Consider the following 21487-nt stretch of genomic DNA (forward strand, 5'->3'; position numbering starts at 1 on the left):
TACACAGACAGACAGACAGACAGACAGACAGACATCTTGTGTAAGCATCCTCAGAGCTCAGGGCTGTGTTGTTGTCGTAGTGATAGACAGCTCTGACCTTTGAGGATGTACTGTGGTGTGTGTGTGTGTGTGTGTGTGTGTGTGTGTGTGTGTGTGTGTGTGTGTGTGTGTGTGTGTGTGCGTGCGCGCGTACACCACATTTCCCCACACACACGTACAGAATGTGAGAAATACACATTGTGAGGAGCCATTTTCCTGGTCCTGACAAGATGAATGGATGTTTCTATGGTTAGAAAAGACATTCGGCATTTAGAGGTTATAGGTTAGGGTTGGAGTTATAACTGATTCGTATAGAGCACCGAAGTCTGATGTAATTTACACATCCTACCGGGTTCGCGTTTTTCCACCCCCGTTCTGAATACCCATAGACATATTTAATATCACGTCAAATAAGAACTGTGTTCCAAAAATAAACAAATGATCCCGGTGGTTTGACTCTTATGGATATGAACTGAAGCATCAACTGACGGTGAGAAAACGCTAATGTTACTTCCGCCGAATTAGTTACATTTTCACCAGAAACAGACTGTATCAAATATAAGTGACTGACTATCATAAACGATACAGAACCTCCTCCCTGACAATATCGCAGAGACAGTTTGTTTATTTTTGGACCACAGTTCTTATATGAGACGATTCTAAGATGACCCAATGTTATTCTCCATAGAGACATTACCTTACGAACCAGGGGATGAGTGGCGTCAGGACTTCTGTACGCTATACTAGTTGTGCGTCGGAATTAACCAATCAACAAGCTCAACTAACGAGGAAGAACCCGATGAAGCCCTGTGTACGCTGGACGAAACTTTGATCGTTATTTTGGGTTAAAGAAATAAAAAAAAGACGAGAGAGCAGTTCATAATGTGTGATTATTTTGTTTTATTAACATTATTATAATCATTATTATGTAAAGCATCTGTGTCATATTAGATTTGAGCTATAACATATAGTAGGCTATAGCAACATACATTTTTCAGACAACTCTTAGGATTTAGAGCAGTGGTTCTCAAAAATAGCAGATATACAAGCTCACAGCGCGTCACTTCAACCCTTTTTTTCTAATATGTAACCCGTTTTGTAATATAAATCTACAAAGTAACTAGTAACTAAAGTTTTCAAATAATTGTAGTGGAGTAAAAATATAATATTTGACTCTTAGATGTAGTGGAGTAGAAGTAAAAGTATAAACAATTGGAAATACTCCAAAGTAAAAGTACCTCAAAATTGTACTTAAGTACAGTACTTAAGTAAATGTACTAAGCTACTTTCCACCACTGTAATGCACACTTATTGCAATGACAGGGGACTGACTGGGGGGCAGAGACTGTGTCAGACATGACAAGCCAGCCACCCTGCAGCCATGCTTCTGCTTTTTTTTTGATGTTTGCACACTGCTTGTTTACCTTTTAAATATAGCACAGGCACAGGCACAGACACGCACACACACGTGCACGCACACGTGCATACACACGCACGCACGCACGTGCATGCGCGCGTTTTATCTCACGAGCTAGGAAAGTGTAAAACACAGGCTCTCGTTGTATCCAAGCAACGACTTGATGAGATGGCCACTGATGAACTTACATTCTGTGTGTGTGTGTGTGTGTGTGTGTGTGTGTGTGTGTGTGTGTGTGTGTGTGTGTGTGTGTGTGTGTGTGTGTGTGTGTGTGTGTGTGTGTGTGTGTGACAGAATCTCATTAGTATTTCAACAGCCCAGTTGAACTTGCTTTGATGTGGTGATGTCATCATCACCATGACGATGACTGATGCCTTGCCATAGTCAGGAGAGTGAAGGTTTTACACGACGTGTGCGTGTGTTTGCGTGCGTGTGGGTGAAGGGGAGTTGTAGTGTATCTAACCTTTGTGGTTTTAATATTAGTGCACATGCACTTACAGATTAGGAGTGCACGATTAATAATCGGTCATCATATCGGTATATCTGCAATATCGCCCCTTAAAAATGCAATATCCGTATCGAACCGACGTCAAAACCTTACATCAGTTTCAGACAACATTTTATTTTATAATATTTATGTTTGAATGTGAAGATGAAAAAACATTTTGTGTTGATGATGAAATCTGTGTTTTTCTGAGGGACAACAAGTTGGAAATATGTTAAATAGGAAGAATACATCTAAGTAGTTTGAACTAATATGTGCATCATTAGCACTAATACCTCAGGTAATAAGAATGTACAGTTTATTAGAATTCTCCATCTGCAACCAGAATCCAGTGTCGTAAAGTAACTAAGTACATTTACTCAAGTATACTGTACTTAAGTACAATTTTGAGGTGTTTTTACTTTACCGCAGTATTTCAAATATGAAATACTTTTACTTCTACTCCACTACATCTCAGAAGCAAATATTGTACTTTTACTCCACTACAATTCTTTGAAAACCTGAGTTACTAGTTACTTTGCAGATATACATTATTATATTATAAAACATACATTAACCACTTCAGCCCTATTTTATACATAGGCTATTTGAAAATAGCCGATCTACAAGCTCACAACGCGTCGCATCGCGACGCGTTGTGAGCTTGTAGATCGGCTATTTCCAAACATTGTAGTACTTTTGCTTTTGGTACTTTAAGTATATGTTGATGCCAATACTTGTGTACTTTTAGTAACATTTTGAACACAGGCATTTTACTTGTAACAGGTGTAAGGTAAATGTATTTCTTATAATATAAATATGATGCCATTGTCTCAGTTGCAGATGCAGTGTGTCTCACATGAGACATAACACCTGCAGAGTATCCACAGACATCCACACATCCATCACAGCACACACACTACAGAAGAAGAATGACAAATATACACTTTACATTTTTAAACAAAGACCAACACTGCCATCTATTGGACATTGTATGGAAGTGCCAAAGAGTGTACAGTAGAATTTGACCAAATCTGTAAAACCAGCAACACACACACACACACACACACACACACACACACACACACACACACACACACACACACACACACACACACACACACACACACACACACACACACACACACACACTCTCTCTCTGCTGGCTCACATATTATGTAATTATCACTCTCTTGATAATTGGATTTGTGTGTGTGTGTGTGTGTGTGTGTGTGTGTGTGTGTGTGTGTGTGTGTGTGTGTGTGTGTGTGTGTGTGTGTGTGTGTGTGTGTGTGTGTGTGTGTGTGTGTGTGTGTGTGTGTGGGTGGGTGGGTGGGTGCGTGCGTGTGTGTTTTTACCTTGTTTCATTGTGCATAATTAGATTTAGTTTCTTCATAACAGACACTCAGTGTAAATGCCCTTCTGTGCTGGAAGGTTCACAGCGACTGTGAAACATCTTGTTAACGAGTCTCTGGGACGGGCGTAGCGCGGCGGCTAGCCTACTTTCCTCTCTGTGTCTGAGTACTTTTTTACTGTAATTATGCAGAGTGCGGGGCGCCTGAGCCACTGAAAAAGCACCGACAAACCATGGGTTTTCATTTATGTACAGTGGATGTGTTCCATTTGTGTTCCATTTGTACACTCTCAGAGTTAAATCCCCCCCTGGCAGATCAAGGACCAGATGGGGGGGGGGATTATATCTCCACACTGGCCTTGTCACGCCTCGGGACCCCCCAGGAGGAATATATATATATGTTACAGGGAAATTGGCATTCGTTGGGAAATTGGAAAGGTATGCTCGTTTTTAGGCACGGGGCTTCGGCGCGAGGCGGAGGAGCGCTGAAAATAAACTGGATAATATGAGAGAAATATTCTATGGCAGGTTGGATAATGAAGCGGTTAGCCAAACTGAGCAGAGTAACGCTGTATTTTTAACTCGCGAGACGGTGATAATAGTTATTGTCCATGACGGAGGCGCGCCGACTCAGCAGACCTTGAGGCCGAGGAGGTGCGCCCGTGCGCCTCCAGGTGCGAGTGCAGGGGCGTCAATTGGGTATGGCAGGCTATTGCAGCTGCCATACCCTGGCTCCAGGGAAGAAAAAAAAAATAAGTACTTTTTTGATAATAAATCGGGAAAATCAGGCAAAAATAAGAATTAAATAACATAACCCTAACCTAACCCGAATCCTAACCCTAAAACCGAAATAAAGTAACCAGAAACTGGAAAAAAACTAACCCAACCCGCCCAGAACCGCACAAAAATTTCGCGCGCGCGCGATGGCATGCTGCCATACCATAGCTTTTGCTGAACTGACGCCACTGTGCGAGTGCCCGCGCCGACCGGCCGATGGTCTGCTAGTCGACTCAGCGCCGTCCGAGTTGTAAACCGATAGGGGGAGAATAGATCTTTTCATGGGTTACTATCCACAACACTCTAATTAGTGTGCATGCGTGCATGCGTGCATGCGTGTGTGTGGGGGGGATTTAGTGTGCCTTGCATTGCCTTCTAGTGTTGGTTCTACAGAATTGCCTAGAAACAGGTGTGTTGATTACATAGACAGATTAACGTCACCAGTCGCAATCAAAGTGAATCGATAACAAAGGGGGAAGCGAGGGGGGGTGAAAACGAGCGCTCCTTTTTCAATTTCACTGGATTTCCCTGTAACATATACACTTCATTCATTCAGCATGGGGGAAAAAAGCATTAAAGATCCGGGCAATTTTACTCATACTGCATGGATACGAAGCATCAATTGACGGTGGAAAAGTACAAACTATCCAAAGAGTAATTATGTTTTTCTCCAAACACGTTATCAAATGTAACTCAACATTATAAACTACACCAAGTCACATATAGACCTGACACAATGGTGGTTTGTTTATTTCTGGAACACAGTTCTTATATGACGCAATCTAAGATTTGCCTATGGTGGATTCCAATATAAAAAATAACTGTGACGTCAGGACTTAGCAGAGTGTCCTTGTAGCAGCTGTCTCTCTCTCTCTCTCTCTCTCTCTCTCTCTCTCTCTCTCTCTCTCTCTCTCTCTCTCTCTCTCTCTCTCTCTCTCTCTCTCTCTCTCGTTTATCACAATATTAGCTACAACATGATGATGGACTGGTTGCCTTGGTTACAACAGTGTTTAAGGTTGCTATGGCGGCGACTGGTATTAGAGCCCATGCGTTATGCACCCTAACCCGCTCTGTAACAATATATGTTTAGAGATCTTCATGTGGTCTGTCGGCTCAATTCACTCCTGCAGTCTCTATGCTGATTGGTTTCACTTTACTGTAGCCAATTATTTGGGGACACCTCACAACCCACTAGTAGGCCCCAGGCCCACAGGTTGAGAATCACTGCTAATCCGAACCACAGCAGCCACGGCAGTGTTGATTTTGTCGACTAAAACTACAGTATGACGAAAAATGTTCGGCGACTACCTTTTTTCACTGACGAAAATGAAATAAAAACAAAATAAAAACTAAGCTATGATGACTAAAACTAAATATATTGACAATTTTGTCAACAAATAGAAACTAGACTAACATGTTAGTGAGGGATCTAGTGGAGAAGAGATCCAGTAGAACTAAAAGACGAGTCATTTTATGTTTGGTTGCGCTCGGGTGTTGCGCTCTGAAAATAGCAGATCTACAAGCTCACAACGTGTCGCGCTGCGACGCGTTGTGGGCTTGTAGATTGGCTATTTTCAGCATGCAGCCAAGTGTAAAATCAGCCATTACGACGCCATCAAGGCACCGCCAACACACATTTTAGTCGACTAAATCAACTGTAGATTTAGTCGACTAAAAACTTATATTTAATCGACTAAAACTAGACAAAAACTATAACATTTCACATGACTAAAATATGACTAAAACTAAATGGAATTGTATTAAAAAAAAAAATCAAAATTTGCTGTCAAAATCAACACTGATCACAGTGTATTCCAAAGTGTCTAGGACTGACTTATACTGCATCTTTTCCCCCTCACCTTCTCTCTCTCTCTCCAGTTGGTGAAGCCAGAAACCTCATTCCGATGGACCCCAACGGTTTATCGGACCCTTACGTGAAACTCAAGCTCATCCCGGACCCCAAGAACGAGACCAAACAGAAAACCAGGACCATCCGCTCCTCCCTCAACCCCACCTGGAACGAGTCCTTCACTTTGTGAGTGTGTGTGACTGAGTGTGTGTGTGTGTGTGTGTGTGTGTGTGTGTGTGTGTGTGTGTGTGTGTGTGTGTGTGTGTGTGTGTGTGTGTGTGTGTGTGTGTGTGTGTGTGTGTGTGTAGTTTACTATCTAAATTACATTCTTAACATTGTGGTCAGAAAAAGTAAACCAAAACATGAGAGCGACTGACCAAGATAATGTCTGTGTGGTAGTCATATAAGAATAGGCCCGTGTGCAAAGTAACGTAAAGTACATGCACTCAACCGTACTTAAGTAAAAATTTGAGGTATTTTACTTTACTTGAGCATTTTAAATACTTTTCAACACTTTTACTTCTATTCCACTACATCTCAGAGGAAAATATTGACTTTTTACTCCACTACAATTATATGAAATTACTTCGATTTTGTTGATCACCACAAAACATACATGAACCTCTTGAGCCGTATATATTTTGACTATTTAGAAATGAGAGATCTATGCATCGCGATGCAACGCATTGTGAGCTTGTAGATCTACTTCATACTTGTGAAATGGTGACATTTTGCACAATTAATACTTCAACTTTTGGTACTGTAAGTTGATTGTGATGCCAATACTTTTGTACTTTTACTCAAGTACATTTGAATACAGGACTCTAACTTGTAACAGAGTATTTCTACATTGCAGTATTGATACTTTTATTCAATTGTGATTACTTCTTCTACAACTGGAATTAGGATGCTATGGTTCATGCGGTTTAGTGAAGTGTGTGTGTGTGTGTGTGTGTGTGTGTGTGTGTGTGTGTGTGTGTGTGTGTGTGTGTGTGTGAGTGTGAGTGTGAGTGTGAGTGTGTGTGTGTGTGTGTGTGTGTGTGTGTGTGTGTGTGTGTGTGTGCACGTGTGCGTGTGCGTGTCCACAGTAAGCTGAAGGCGTCGGATAAGGACCGCCGTCTGTCCATCGAGATCTGGGACTGGGACCGGACCACCCGGAACGACTTCATGGGCTCCATGTCCTTCGGGGTGTCGGAGCTCCTCAAGGCCCCCCACTGTGGATGGTCAGTCAGTTCACTAGGCTATAGGCCCCCCTCTGTGGATGGTCAGTCAGTCCGCTAGCTCGTCCTATAAACGTCTGCTTGTTGGGTGGAAACATCCAATGTCCAAAACCCTTGATTTTCTGTGTTCCAATGGATCCAATGTTATTTAGTCACATGCTCTTAATTCATATTTTATTCTATATTGACCCATTCAATCCGGGAACGCATCTGTGTCATTTTAGATGTCTTTGGGCTATTCAAAAATAGCAGGCATACAAGCTCATAGTGTAGCACCGAGGGCAAATCTTTGAATATACGTATATATATTTCTAGTCTTCTAAATCCTAACAGTTTAAAAAAAAAAAAAAACGTATGTTTCTATAATATCAGTGGTTCTCAAACTTTTTTTTCATGTCAAGGACCCCCAAAATGATATGCATTAAGCCGCCAATATATTTCGTTCCAGGGACCCCTAGAAGCCAGAAACTCGGTGACCATTACCCTGATCAGCGCAATATAGGACTGGATTTGACGGCTGCGTAGCGGCCTGGAAATCTAGTTTATAAAACCCACAGTCAGACGTAACACTTTCATTTTACTTTTGAAAGATTTCTGCTATAATGACGTGTCCAAAATAGGAAAAGTGGTGAAAAGTTGGGACACATCAGCTTCAGAATTGTGGACGCCGATGTCGTAAAAAAAGTCAAACAATGGCCCATATATCAGCCAAAGCAATATGGGTCTGGCTCTACTTCAAAACAGTCTCCATATCCATTGACAAACGTGGTCTATTGGCATGAAACTAGTCTTCTGGCCCCTGGCAGCATATTGCCTCAACACTTCTCTCTGTCACACACATGGCTGTCTGCTCTGTTTCACAATGATAAACAAACACACTCATGCAGAAGTTAAAAGTCTCTCTGTTCCGCCGCCATGTTAGCATACCTTCTGTCTCTCTGTTCCGCGTCCATGTTAGCATACCTGCTGCCACCTTGAAATGAACCACATGCAATTCACTGCTGCTGTGAGGACAGGTTAATATGTGCGTTGGCATAAAGATGGTTGGCAATGTGCTGGTACATTTAAGTGATGCTGTGTGTGCGTGCGTGCGCGTGTGCGTGCGTTTGAGCATGCTTGCGTGCATTACTCTACTTGTGAGTGCCAAATGTCCCCACTAAAAGTATAGTAGAATTTGAGACATAGACATTGTGAGGACTATTTTCCTGGTCGTTAGAGTTAGGCTTAAACTTAGGAAAATGTATATTCAGAATTAAGGTTAGACTTAAGCCTGGTTGATTGATTGAATACTTTATTAACAGTTTGCAGAGACAAGCGCAGGGAAGTACAGTTCAATACAAGGTCTGTTAAGAGGATTTTAAACCCAAGAAAGCCTATGGCTTGTTTCCATTGGGGTCCTTTGTACTCAATTCATCAAAACATTTAAATGACAGACAAATATACAATACTATACAAAACCTCATATTAATGAATGGATCATTAGATATCGTTGCTGTCTGGCCTGACTTATATACTTATATCATTTGGGTTTAGGAGTTGAGGTTAGACTTAAGCCTGACTTATATACTTATATAATTTGGGTTTAGGGGTTAATGCTAGACTTAAGCCTGATTTATATACTTATATAGTTTGGGTTTAGGAGTTAAGGTTAGACTTAAGCCTGACTTATATAGTTTGGGTTCAGGAGTTAAGGTTAGACTTAAGCCTGACTTATATACTTATATAGTTTGGGTTCAGGGGTTAAGGTTAGACTTAAGCCTGACTTATATAGATATATAGTAATGTACTTAGTTACTTTCCACCACTGCGTACTACTTTGAATTGTGTATAGTGTTACTTGGTAAACTGTTGCACATCACTCCACTGAACTGTCTCTGTCTGTCTGTCTGTCTGTCTGTCTGTCTGTCTGTCTGTCTACCAGGTACAAGTTGTTGAACCAGGAGGAAGGGGAGTACTACAACGTTCCCATCCCTGAAGAGGACGACATCAACCTGGAACTGCGGCATAAGTTTGAGGTGAGGAGGACAGGAGGATCATGGGAATTGTGGTTTTGTTTTGTGTCTACTGCTACACTGACATGACGGCTCAATGATGCCAAGCACCCGGTGCGCCTAATGTACATTACCAACACGCACGCACATAAAGAAAAGTGGAAAAAAGTGTTCGAAAGTGCTCGAAACGCGCCGCGTTTCAAGCTTGTAGATCTGCTAATTTTGTTGCTTTTGTGTGACGCTGTAGTATGATCAAGTAGGGCGTTAATTTACGGGGGGGGGAAAAATAACATTCAAGTTAGAATATGGAGATAAGAGGTTTCTATATCCTGCTAGGCTGGGTGCTGGATCAACATTTTAATTCCACAATAGGAGCATGACACTGACGTTGTTCCTATAACTACACAACCTCTTTTCTAAGGAACACACTCGGTCGACCACTTGACTAACGGACAAGTTCTTTCTTCTCTCTCTCTTTCTAGGCCTGCCAGTTAAATATCCACTATCTCAAGGTAGCCCTGATCTGTCTGCTCTCTCTCTGTCTCTCTCTCTGTCTGTCTCTCTCTCTGTCTGTCTCTCTCTCTGTCTCTATATCTCTCTCTCTCTCTCTCTCTACATCGCTCTCTCACTCTCACTCCAGTAGGATTGATTGTTTGTGGAGGTCCTGGTTTTCCACAAATGAATCAGATTTACTAACAAAGGCTCTCAGTCTCCACAGTCTGTTCCAATGAGACACAGACACACACCACTCGCTGAATACGCTCAACACTGTCCTGTCCTGTCCTATCCTCTCTCTCTCTACTGTCTGAATCCCTGTAAAACAGTGGTTTTCAACCCTTTTCATATCAAGGTCCATTTTTCATTCGGCATTTGAGCCACGGAACCACCGTTTGATGAGATTTAGATTCTCAGACCAAAGACTTAGATCTTAAGACTAAGATTTTGTCCACAATTCCATCCATGCTGTATTGATGTTGGTACCAATGGGAGAGATAACAATCAAACGTTGATCAAAATAACAATTCTTTAATTAAGTAATGCTGATATTTAACAATAGTTTAACTCTTGAGAGAGTACAATGAAACCAAATGGACCCGTAAGGGTCCATTTGGTTTCATTTTACTCTCTCAAGAGTTAAAGATCTATATACCACCTGGAACCCCCTCAAGGACCACTGGTGGTCCCTGGACCACTGGTTGAGAACCACTGCTGTAAAACACACAACCATGCACGCACACACACACATTTATTATTCTGCCTCACTTTCTTTCTTTCTTTTCTTTCTGTTTCTTTCACACATACTCCTTGCACGCACACACACACACACACACACACACACACACACACACACACACACACACACACACACACGCACACACACACACACACACACACACACACACACACGCACACACACAGCGTTGTTGTTAGTAAATTGATAAGAGCACTCAAGCATCTGGTGGAGTCTCCATCCTCATGTAGCCGTGGTTCACATGACGCTCGTATGTCACAAATGGCACTACTTGTTCCTGTTTTTTTACATTTCTACATGTACAACCCGTACATCTTGTGATGCCCATGCTCACTCCCTTACATGGAGAGTTATAGGATCGCCTGTTCTGCCCATACTGTTCTTCCTAGGTGAACGGGGTGAGGCAGTCTACATACCTGCTAATTGGCTCATTGGAGAGCACCTGGGCCCGGTGCCTCCAGGAGTCTATAAAACCCCAGCCCATGATCAGTGTGTGATGAGATCCAGAGGAGAGAGGACTGCTGTCTTCTTCAGCTCTAGCCTGTGCCCCATGCCTCCGTTATGTGTGATTATTCTTTACATCCACACACCCTGCGCTACACCATGTTCCACTCATGCACGCTTACACCACTGATTTACTGACTCCACACATCTCATTGGATTGGATCCTTGCTGTTATGATATCTTCCGTATTGTTAAATAAAAAGCATTTTAATCCGATCGGTGGCCAGTTTCTCCGAATTTTCTCCATATGCTTTCAACTACGTGACCCTATCGGTTGGGAGGTGTACTGCACTCTAATACATTATAACTCTATTAGAAAATGGCCACCAATCGGAGTTAAAATGATTTTTATTGAACAATACGGAAGATATGGGTACTTGTTACATCCGTAAGCACTTTATATTTGAAATCTGAACGTTTATGTAGATGTACGGGTTGTAAATGTAGAAATTTCAAGAAACCAGGAACCAGTAGCGCCATGTCTGTCCTGATATGACAGTCATGTTTCAGGGCTACCATCAATGCACTGTCAATGGTTGGGAGTGTCTGGCACCCCGCTTCTCATTGGCTTATACTGTGGTCTTCAGCCCCGCCCTCTATTGTCTGTCACTTGTCTGGACTATAGAAGGACCGCATGCCATGGACGACCAATCACTGACGCACTCTTAACCTCTGTGTGAATAACAGCATATATCACAATAATGTAGTGTGTGTGTGTGTGTGTGTGTGTGTGTGTGTGTGTGTGTGTGTGTGTGTGTGTGTGTGTGTGTGTGTGTGTGTGTGTGTGTGTGTGTGTGTGTGTGTGTGTGTGTGCGTGCGTGCGTGCGTGCGTGCGTGCGTGCGTGCGTGCGTGCGTGCGTGCGTGCGTGCGTGCGTGCGTGCGTGCGTGCGTGCGTGCGTGCGTGCGTGCGTGCGTGCGTGCGTGGTTTAGCTGTACACAGACACACTTCCTCTGTGTGCATGCCACATTTCTCCACATGGTGGCAGCACTGTGCCAACTGTCAGACTGCTGTGTATGTTTGCTCACTCATGTAGAAATGCACAGAACTGCATCTTTTATGTGTTTTGAAATGAAAACTGTTTGACGTGCGATTCTAAACTGTCTGTATGCTACCATGTTGTTAACTCCTTTTGTAACTCCTGGGTAATGTTTTTAGGTAAGCTGAAATGCTCAGATCAAAGCCAGGCAACAGCAACCCTGTTTCCTGTCATTGTAGGGGGTGTAAACAATGTTATTTTTGTTAAAATAAATGTTAAATAGCTCTATATTCTGTAAAAGGTTTCTGTAAATATATATTTTTTTCCCCCAAAATTTTTAAAGCTCTATATTCCAATAGTAATCATTGCTATAGAGTGTTTGCTCAGAAACAGGGCTCAGAAACAAATACATTTTCATGTCAAGGTGCCAATCTTTGGCACGAGTGTAAGCGCGGCTTACACTCAAGCACATTCAAGAATAACACGTTGCAAAATGTTCTCTCACTGTAAACATGTGATCTCTCCAGAAAAAAAGAAAAAAAAACGTTTAAAATATGCGATTTAAAACAAGAACCATAGGCGCAGGTTTTTAACAGTGGCGGATCCGTTATGGAATTTCTGTACTGTACCACTCGTGCTAGGATATCATAACATCATAATAAAGGTAAGAATAACGTGGGGCGAAATTCTCCTTTAAGTTTAAGCACAAATCCATTTTTTTACGAATGAGGCAACCAGCTCATGATAGAAATGTTACCTCATAAACACCTCATGGGCTTTGCTTTTCTTGTGAATGCTGGACTGAGCTTTTAAACCATGTATGATGTGTTATAAACCATAAACCATGTATTAAGCCATAGAGGACAGGGTTGGGCGATAATATTATGTTCTTTTGAATATTTCAATATCAATATGGATATAATATCGCCCAGCCCTCATGTAGGCTGCATACAGCAGTAGTGTACGTTGACTCCGGTCTAGAATGTTGTTCTGTGTATCTAAGTCGTGTACGTGTCCTGTCCCGTCACAACACAGAAAGCCAAGTTCGGCCACGGGAAGAAGGTGATCACGCCGTCGGACCATCGGCGCTTCAGCGTGCCTCCATCAGGGAACATGGACCGGGTTCGTCTCAGCGACTTCCACTTCCTGGCCCTGCTGGGGAAGGGCAGCTTCGGCAAGGTGAGGAAACCCACTGCAAACCGTGTATGATGCTCATGGACACCAGTTTACAATTCGTTAGCCCCATAGCATAATTGCCTAACTCACTTTTTGGTCAAATTGACATTTTTGCTTAACTCTACTCTCCTAACACTGCTGCACCATTGTGCCTAATTGCCTGTGTCCTAAGGCAATCAGGATGCTTGTTACATTCCAAAATGACTTAGGCAGAAAGTGCTTTAAGTCAACTTTTTTGCAAAAAGGGATTTTTTTGTAACAAGCATTGTGATAAACTCTAGTTAATAAACAACAGGGTAAATAGTCACATGAGTAGGGTGCAGAGAGAACAAAGAGTGCCTCAAATAAACTATAGGATAAACAATGAACCTGGCATCTGTCACAACAATATGCTTATTTACATTATTAACAATTGTGGTCAAGAAAAAACTAATCTACGTAACAAAAACATGCCTATAGCCCAGCCGTACACGCACGCACGCACACACGCACACTGAGACACCACCATCTCCTTGTGGCCAGAGTACCTGTATATAGGGGATTTCACTTCTGCCTTCGCCCCACCACCCCGCCCCCAGGTGATGCTGGCAGAGATGAAGTCCTCAGAGGAGCTGTACGCCATCAAGATCCTGAAGAAGGACGTGGTGATCCAGGACGACGACGTGGAGTGCACCATGGTGGAGAAGAGAGTCCTGGCACAGAGAGACAAGCCTCCTTTCCTCACCATGCTACACTCATGCTTCCAGACCGTGGTATGTATACCGCATTGGTTCTCTAAGTGGGGTCCGGGAACCCCAGGGTAGCCTCGGGTAGCCAGACTATATCACTGTGTGGATATGAGTCTGGTGCTTCCATGAGGATTTTTTTTTCTCCCAAGTGGCGGGATCAAAACAATGGCCCTCGACGCAATTGGTTAGACCTACAACCAACTACCAATTACAGTCTCCCATATTTGAATCCTGGGCCAGGGGGTCCCCCAGCAAAATTAGTTAATAAAGCGTCACAATCATTGTAAACCCGTTTAATCCAAATGTTATACTTTGGGCTATTTTTTTTTTTATCGTGAGAATTGGTGCAAATATTTTGATTTTCTTTTTTTAAGCGAACATTTGTAACTCAAATCTTGGCTTCTGGGGGGTCCCTGGAACAATATATTTTGAGATGGGGGTCCGCGGCCAAATACATATCATTTTGGGGGGTTTCCCTTGACATGGAAAAGTTTGAGCAACACTGTTCTGTGCTTCTTGTCTTCCAGGACCGGCTGTACTTTGTGATGGAGTACATTAATGGAGGGGATCTGATGTACCACATCCAACGTGTGGGCAAGTTCAAGGAGCCTCAGGCTGTGTAAGAACACCCTGTGTGCCCACGTGGGCACAGACACTGTATACCCACTGTTTTACCTTATTAGTTTATGTATAAGATTAAAAAGTATTTGAAGTGATCAAACTAGCAGAGTACATGTTGTTCAATCATCCAGAAAACCCAGATGGTCTCGGATATTTAAAAGAACCTTTAGGTTAAAACCTCAATCTGCAATTTCTTCAGCTGATTGGCTACATGGCAACCAAAACATCGTTAATTGTAGATATTGTGCTAATTGTTTTATGAATCACAGCGCTAGTGTGTGTGTGTGTGGGGGAGCTCCTTCACACTGTTTCACAAATCACAGATTAGGACTTGGCAATACTTTTGTACTTAATTGTGTTGTCCCGCGACGCCGCATCTCCCAAATAAGAACATCATTTTTTCTTGGGAGAAATTAAGTTTCCGAGGCTTTTCTTCCACACCATGGAGCTCAGTGCACTGCTCTTAAAGGGACATTTCGCAGATTTTGCATCAAACCCCTATTTTTATCTAGGTCTAGGACCCATAAAGATGATCCTGGTGTTTTTTGTGTTTTTTAGATTTCTATCCATATCCTCAGAGACTATGAGTCATTTGACTCATAGTCTTTTTATTCTTCTTATTTCCTGACTACAATGTAGACCACACCCCCACGCAGCCTCCCCTCCCCACAAGGAAGGGCAGTGCCCCAAAGCATTATGGTCATTGTAGTAATACAATACAAAACAAAATATTATTAACATTGAGTGACTGTAAGTTCTTCCAGGGGTAAAATGCTCCTTTAAACATAATGAAAAGAGACGTGACAAGTCTAGGAGGAGAGAGCAATACTGCATGGGTATCCAACAACGGAATGTTCTTTTCTGTAATCCAGAGAAAATGTCATGCTGTGCCATTCAGATAATTATGCGTGAACCCGCATCTTCTGTGCCATTCAGTAAGATGACATAAAATATATAATTCCACCAGCATATGATTCAAAACATAATCCTCTTCTTATTTGCCTACAAGTAATAAAAAAGGGATCATTTTATAGGTCATAACTGAATCCACATGCAGCACACCCACTGAAAATACAATCCACTTCCAGTGGTGGAAAGTAACTAAGTACATTTACTCAAGTACTGTACAATTCTGAGGTACTTTTACATTACTAAAGTATTTCCAATTTTCAGTACTTTTACTTCTACTCCACTACATCTCAGAGGCAAATATTGTACTTTTACTCCACTACATTTATTTGGAAACTTGAGTTACTAGTTACTTTGTAGCTTTGTATTATTATTACAAAACAAACATTAACCATTTCAGCCCTACATACATTTTGACCATTTGAAAATAGCCGATCTACAAGCTCACAATGCGTCGCATCGCGACGCATTGTGAGCTTGTAGTTCGGCTGTTTTCAAAAGATTTTTATACATTTGAATTCTTGTGAAATGGGACATTCTGCATAATGAGTACTTTTACTTTTGTACTCGAAGTATATTTTGATACCAATACTTTATTCCATGCCTGCAGGTTCTACGCTGCAGAGATCGCCGTGGGCCTGTTTTTCCTGCACAGGAAGGGAGTCGTCTACAGGTGAGTGACCTGGAGGGACTCCCATTCTAACGGGGAACCACCTGAGCCACTACACATACAGTAGAGTAGGTGCTCGCATCCATTGACCAGGCTGCTGCTGCTGCAGTGGAGTAAAGTGTTCCCCACACAGGGGGTTGCGTTGGCAGGGAGAGCAGAGACTCCCCTTGCTGTGTTTAACGAGGCAAGACCAGTGGTGTTAGTGGTCTGCAACCAACCACTATGGCGTATGACCACCTTTTGTGACCAAAACACGCACGCCCATAGATCCAGGAGGGGTCAGATCCATTTGCGACCTCGACGGATAGCCTACTCTGGCGAGTGTGACGGCGACACTGTGTGCCCGCTGCATCGAATCAAGCGGTGCGGCGGTTCATGCCTGCACGAATTTCATACGTTGTAGAAGCCCACGCTGGGCAAGACCTGGGCTGTTGGTTGTCTAGGAAGTGACAACCGGAAGTGGTTGAATTTGGCGGAAGTACCGCCCAAGGAAATGACGTAGATGCTTTACAAATCTGTTATCATTCTCTGTGAATGAAACGAGTGTTGTGATTGGTCGAAAAAGATTGTTTCCGGGGGAAACACGTACGACGGAAGTCCTGCCCTATAGACACTCTCTGCTTTAGGTCGTGACCAGGCTCTTCTCTTTGCAGATGAGTGAGGCTGGGAACGAGGCTAATAGAAGCCTTAGCCTAGCATGCAGCTTTGTTGTTGGTACTTAAAGAAACAGTAGACAGCAGTTAACACTTAATACCTCAACACTCTCTGCAAAAATAATATTGGTTCCAGGCAGCCAGAGAAATGTCTCCTCCTTACTGTCTGTGGCTGTGCTGTGCGTGTCTTCATGGAATAATTAGACTGAACATGGACAGGTAGCTAACCTATAATAACCCTTTTTTTTAAAATGACAAAATCTTAATCAGTCTGAAATTTAGATTTGTGAAAAGGGCAAAGCCTGTAAAACAGAATAAATCTCGCCCCGCAACAAAAGAGAATAGAAGAAAAAGCAGGAAGCTAGGGCCTGATGGTAGTGATCTAATGAAAAGAAAGGCCAGATAGATGAAGTCCATCTGGAAGAATAAGATGATAGATGGGGAATAGAACTGGAGGGGGGGGGGGGGGGGGGGGGTGGAATGAAGGGCGGACAGCACATCATAGACAACTGTCTGGGAGATCAGAAATGTGACAAATTAAAGAGAGAGAGAGAAAGAAACGTGTCTGGACAGATGAATGGGGAGGGAAGTATAGTGGACGAAGACAATCACTGAGACTGATAGAAAAACCTAGATTGAGAGATGGAGAGAGAGGGGGGGGGGGGGGGTGGTAGGAGAGAGTGGCACTAGGAGACCAAAGCAAATCCAGAGAAGAGAAAGAAAGGGTTTTCGGTTCACATTTAACCTCTGTCCCAAGTCTGTATTCAAGCTTTGAATTCCTTAATCACACCAACCTTTTGGGCATGACATATAGATTGAAAAAACATTGTTTTTTAACAGTTCACACATACAGTATGTGTCGAAGTTACTCCCAGAGCAAGACACAAAAACCCCTAAGTTAAAGGGATAGTTCACCCCCAAAATGACTTTTTTTTCCTATGGATTAGTCACCCCATGGGGATTTGAATTCATGGATATTTTTTTGTTTTTGTCTCATTCCAAAGACAATAATTTGATGACCGGCAGCGGTTCTGGTAGGAAGGAGACTCTTTGTGTCTCCTACCGGAACTGCTGCTTACCGGTCCGCAGTGATGCTATGCTCATTTGAGAAGTGGTTGCTCTCTATTTTAATGACGTGACGCGCACGTCGCTGAACACCTACAGTACAGGTCACACAATGGACAATTGATATGCATATAGGCTAATTCCTATGTTAATGTACCTGGCGTGAGTCGGGAGCCTTTGTAAACTTTGATGAAGTGTGAATTTAAAGTAGTTTTAAATCTATGTGTGTGCCTGCGCGTCCCCCTGGCCTGTGCGTGTGTGTGTGTGTGTGTGCGTCGTACAGGGACCTGAAGCTGGACAACGTGATGCTGGACTCAGAGGGTCACATCAAGATCGCAGACTTTGGCATGTGTAAAGAGAACATGTACGAGGGGATGAACACGCGCACCTTCTGCGGGACCCCCGACTACATCGCACCAGAGGTGAGACACACACGCTCTCACGCATGGACATGTGACGCCCTGGAAATCGAACCACGGGTCTCCCGCGTGGAAAGGCAACATCTTATCCACTATAGCAGGGGTTTTCAACATTTTCAGGCCAAGGACCCCCTAGCTGAGAGAGAGATGAAGCAGGGACCCCCTACTCTATATTGCATAAAATTGTGTTTCAGATTACATTTTTTTTGTTTACTTGGTCTGCTCTTTTTTCCCTCTACACCTATACCTCTTTGCCAAAAATAGCCGATCTACAAGCTCACAACGCCTCGCAGCGCGAGGCGTTGTGAGCTTTTAGATCTGCCATTTTTGGCTAAAGTTCTCCTCAGAAAAGGGATGCTAGGGTTCAAGTCAACTAAATCATATCACACAAAGATTTGGCGGACCCCCTGTTGTAACTCTGAGGACCCCCTAGGGGTCCCGGACCCCCTGTTGAAGACCCCTGCACTACAGCCTAAAGGGGGAATTCCCTTTTTAGGCTATACCGTGTCCTGGATCTGTTTTACCTGAGGGGTCAGAGGTCAAAAGGGGGGTTGCAACAATGTCGACGACAATACAATTAAAAGTATATACTTTTCCTTCACTATATATAGTATGTCCTCCCATGGGTGTCTGTCTGTCTGTCTGTCTGTCTGTCTGTCTGTCTGTCTGTCTGTCTGTCTGTCTGTCTGTCTGTCTGTCTGTCTGTCTGGTTTTGGCAGAGTAGTTGGGTGCTGCTAGTTGTGAAAACGTCCACATACTGTAGGTGGGAGTTAATATATGGAGATAAAATCCACTTTTTATGTTGGACTGAAGTCAGATCTCTCTCTGAAGACTTTCCACAAAGCTCTCTACATCTGCTGGGTACTTAAGGCTTAAAATGAAGCCAAGTGGTGCGTGGGATTTTATTGGATGATTGTGTGTGTGTGTGTGTGTGTGTGTGTGTGTGTGTGTGTGTGTGTCTGTGTGTGTGTGTGTGTGTGTGTGTGTGTGTGTGTGTGTGTGTGTGTGTGTGTGTGTGTGTGTGTGTGTGTGTGTGTGTGTGTGTGTGTGTGTGTGTGTGTGTGTGTGTGTGTGTGTGTGTGTGCGTGTAGGTTGTTACACACCGGGGCGATTTTTTCGTGCGAATAATGCGGCTTTTTTAAAAACCTTATAAAGACAATGGCTCCGTACATGGAGCGAAAAAGCGAAGCGAAAAAGCGTCTTTTAATTATTCGGAACGAGTCCGAATTTTGCGTATATTCGCTATTTTCACCGGTGTCGCCCGGTGTGTAAGGACCTTTAGTGTGCATGCACAGTCAGTGTGTGTAGTAGTGGAGCGTTGAAGTGACGTGTGTGTGTGTGTGTGTGTGTGTGTGTGTGTGTGTGTGTGTGTGTGTGTGTGTGTGTGTGTGTGTTTCTGTTACAAACATCTTCTATTGTTGTAGATCTATAATTATATTTCTCTATAGATGTCACGATGTACATTATTATACTCACAGCTGCGATGGTTGGTTGTGCTCGCACAACCTGTGTGTGTGTGTGTGTGTGTGTGTGTGTGCGTGTGTGTGTGTGTGTGTGTGTGTGTGTGTGTGTGCGTGTGTGTGTGTGTGTGTGTGTGGGCGGGAGGTGTGGGTTGGTGACTTGAATAGCAGCAGAAAGGGCAGCTGAAAATAGTCCTCTATATTTAATGTTTCTGATGAGACTGGAGCCGCACTGTCCCGGTGTTCTCACAAGTGCAGTCATACAAACGCGTGTGTGTGTGTGTGTGTGTGTGTGTGTGCGTGCGCACGTGTGTGCGTGCGTGCGATTATGTTTGTGTATGTGTGTGTGTTAACCACCGTGGTTGTTCTGTGCTCCACCAGATCATAGCCTACCAGCCGTATGGGAAGTCAGTGGACTGGTGGGCGTATGGAGTCCTGCTGTATGAGATGTTGGCCGGACAGGTGAGATGTTCCTAAAGACCTAAATAATGACGCAGATGCTTTCCCGGTTTTACGTGTAATCAAGATCCATCCTCCTGACCGCATCCTCCGTTACAATAGATCACCGAAGTCCTGACGTCACTCGTTCATCCCCTGGTTCATAAAGTAATGTCTCTATGGAGAATAACATTGGGTCGTCATAGAATCGTCTCATATAAGAATTGTGGTCCAAAAATAAACAAACTGTCTCTGTGATATTGTCAGGGAGGAGGTTCTGTATCGTTTATGATAGTCAGTCACTTATATTTCATACAGTCTGTTTCTGGCGAAAATGTAACTTATTCAGCGGAAGTAACATTATGGTTTTCTCACCGTCAGTTGATGCTTCATATCCATAAGAGTCAAACCGCCGAGGTCATTTGTTTATTTTTGGAACACAGTTCTTATTTGACGCGATATTAAACACGTCTATGGGATTCAGAATGGGGGTGGAAAACCGCGAACCAGGTAGACAAACCAAGGATGTGTAAATTACGTCAGACTTCGGTGCTCTATAGAGCTCATCTTAGAGCTACAATAGAGCTCATCAGCTTGAACTCATTGGTTTGATTTTTTTCAAATCTATTTTGATAAAACAATCGATTTGGGGGAATCTTTTAAAATGTAATAGTAGTTATATTTTTCCCATTTTTGTTTTTGAAAAAATACTTTTTGCCTATAATGAAATGCCCCAAATAGGGATAGTCTGTTAATCGATTAGATTGATTAACTAAGAATCTTTTTGAGCTTGTCGATCTGCTACTTTTGATGCTTTCAAAATGAAATCCTGAAAAATCCTTGAGAGCTCTCAAGAGTTAAAGGTAGGGTAAGTGATATTTTTTGGTTAAAACAAAAAGTATTTTGTTAAAAGGTTAAAGCACTATATTCTGAGTAATCATTGCTATAGAGTGTTTGTTCAGTAACAGGAGTCTCCCCATCTTTCCAGCTCTTTAATAAACAGAAAATGCATTTTCCGGTAGGTGTCAAAATCTCAGCCAATCAGGAGAAAGTACCCATTTTTAAGCTTCATTTTTATAGTGTTCCAGTTCCAAGTTTGCCTGCTCATTTCTTAGTGTCATCACTTCCAATTTCACTTGTTTAATCTATATCCTGATTGAGTTCTATATCCTAATTGGATAAAATTGGAAATGAAACTGAAACTGAAACGAAAATGCATTTTCTGTTTAATAAAGAGCTGGAGAGACAAGGAGACTCCTTTTACTGAACAAACACTCTATAGAAATGAGTACTATCAGAATATAGAGCTATTTAACACTTATTTTAACCAAAGAAAATCACTTACCCTACCTTTAAAGATCTGTGTGGAAGGAAGGCTCATAGCCGAAACGCGTAAGCGTTCATTTTATTGGTGTGCCAATAAAAAAAGTGGAAATGTGAGTAATTTGTCCTCCATTTAATTGAAATTTTTGGATGTGCTCCC

The 21487-nt window shown here is 42.7% G+C and overlaps 1 protein-coding gene across 1 annotated transcript in view; it reads left to right on the top strand.

Annotated features, from left to right (window-relative positions):
• Positions 1 to 21487, top strand: part of prkcab (protein kinase C, alpha, b) — a 205619-nt gene that overhangs the window by 174061 nt on the left and 10071 nt on the right. The window contains exons 6-14 of the mRNA XM_084071166.1: positions 5950 to 6106; positions 7009 to 7143; positions 9062 to 9155; positions 12901 to 13044; positions 13620 to 13793; positions 14297 to 14388; positions 15910 to 15972; positions 17971 to 18109; positions 19948 to 20028. Of these exons, the coding sequence (XP_083927292.1) occupies positions 5950 to 6106; positions 7009 to 7143; positions 9062 to 9155; positions 12901 to 13044; positions 13620 to 13793; positions 14297 to 14388; positions 15910 to 15972; positions 17971 to 18109; positions 19948 to 20028 (1079 nt within the window). The remainder of the gene's footprint in view (positions 1 to 5949; positions 6107 to 7008; positions 7144 to 9061; positions 9156 to 12900; positions 13045 to 13619; positions 13794 to 14296; positions 14389 to 15909; positions 15973 to 17970; positions 18110 to 19947; positions 20029 to 21487) is intronic.

The sequence above is a fragment of the Gymnoscopelus microlampas genome, assembly GCF_963454915.1.
Source record: "Gymnoscopelus microlampas genome assembly, chromosome: 11".
Classification (NCBI taxonomy): domain Eukaryota; kingdom Metazoa; phylum Chordata; class Actinopteri; order Myctophiformes; family Myctophidae; genus Gymnoscopelus; species Gymnoscopelus microlampas.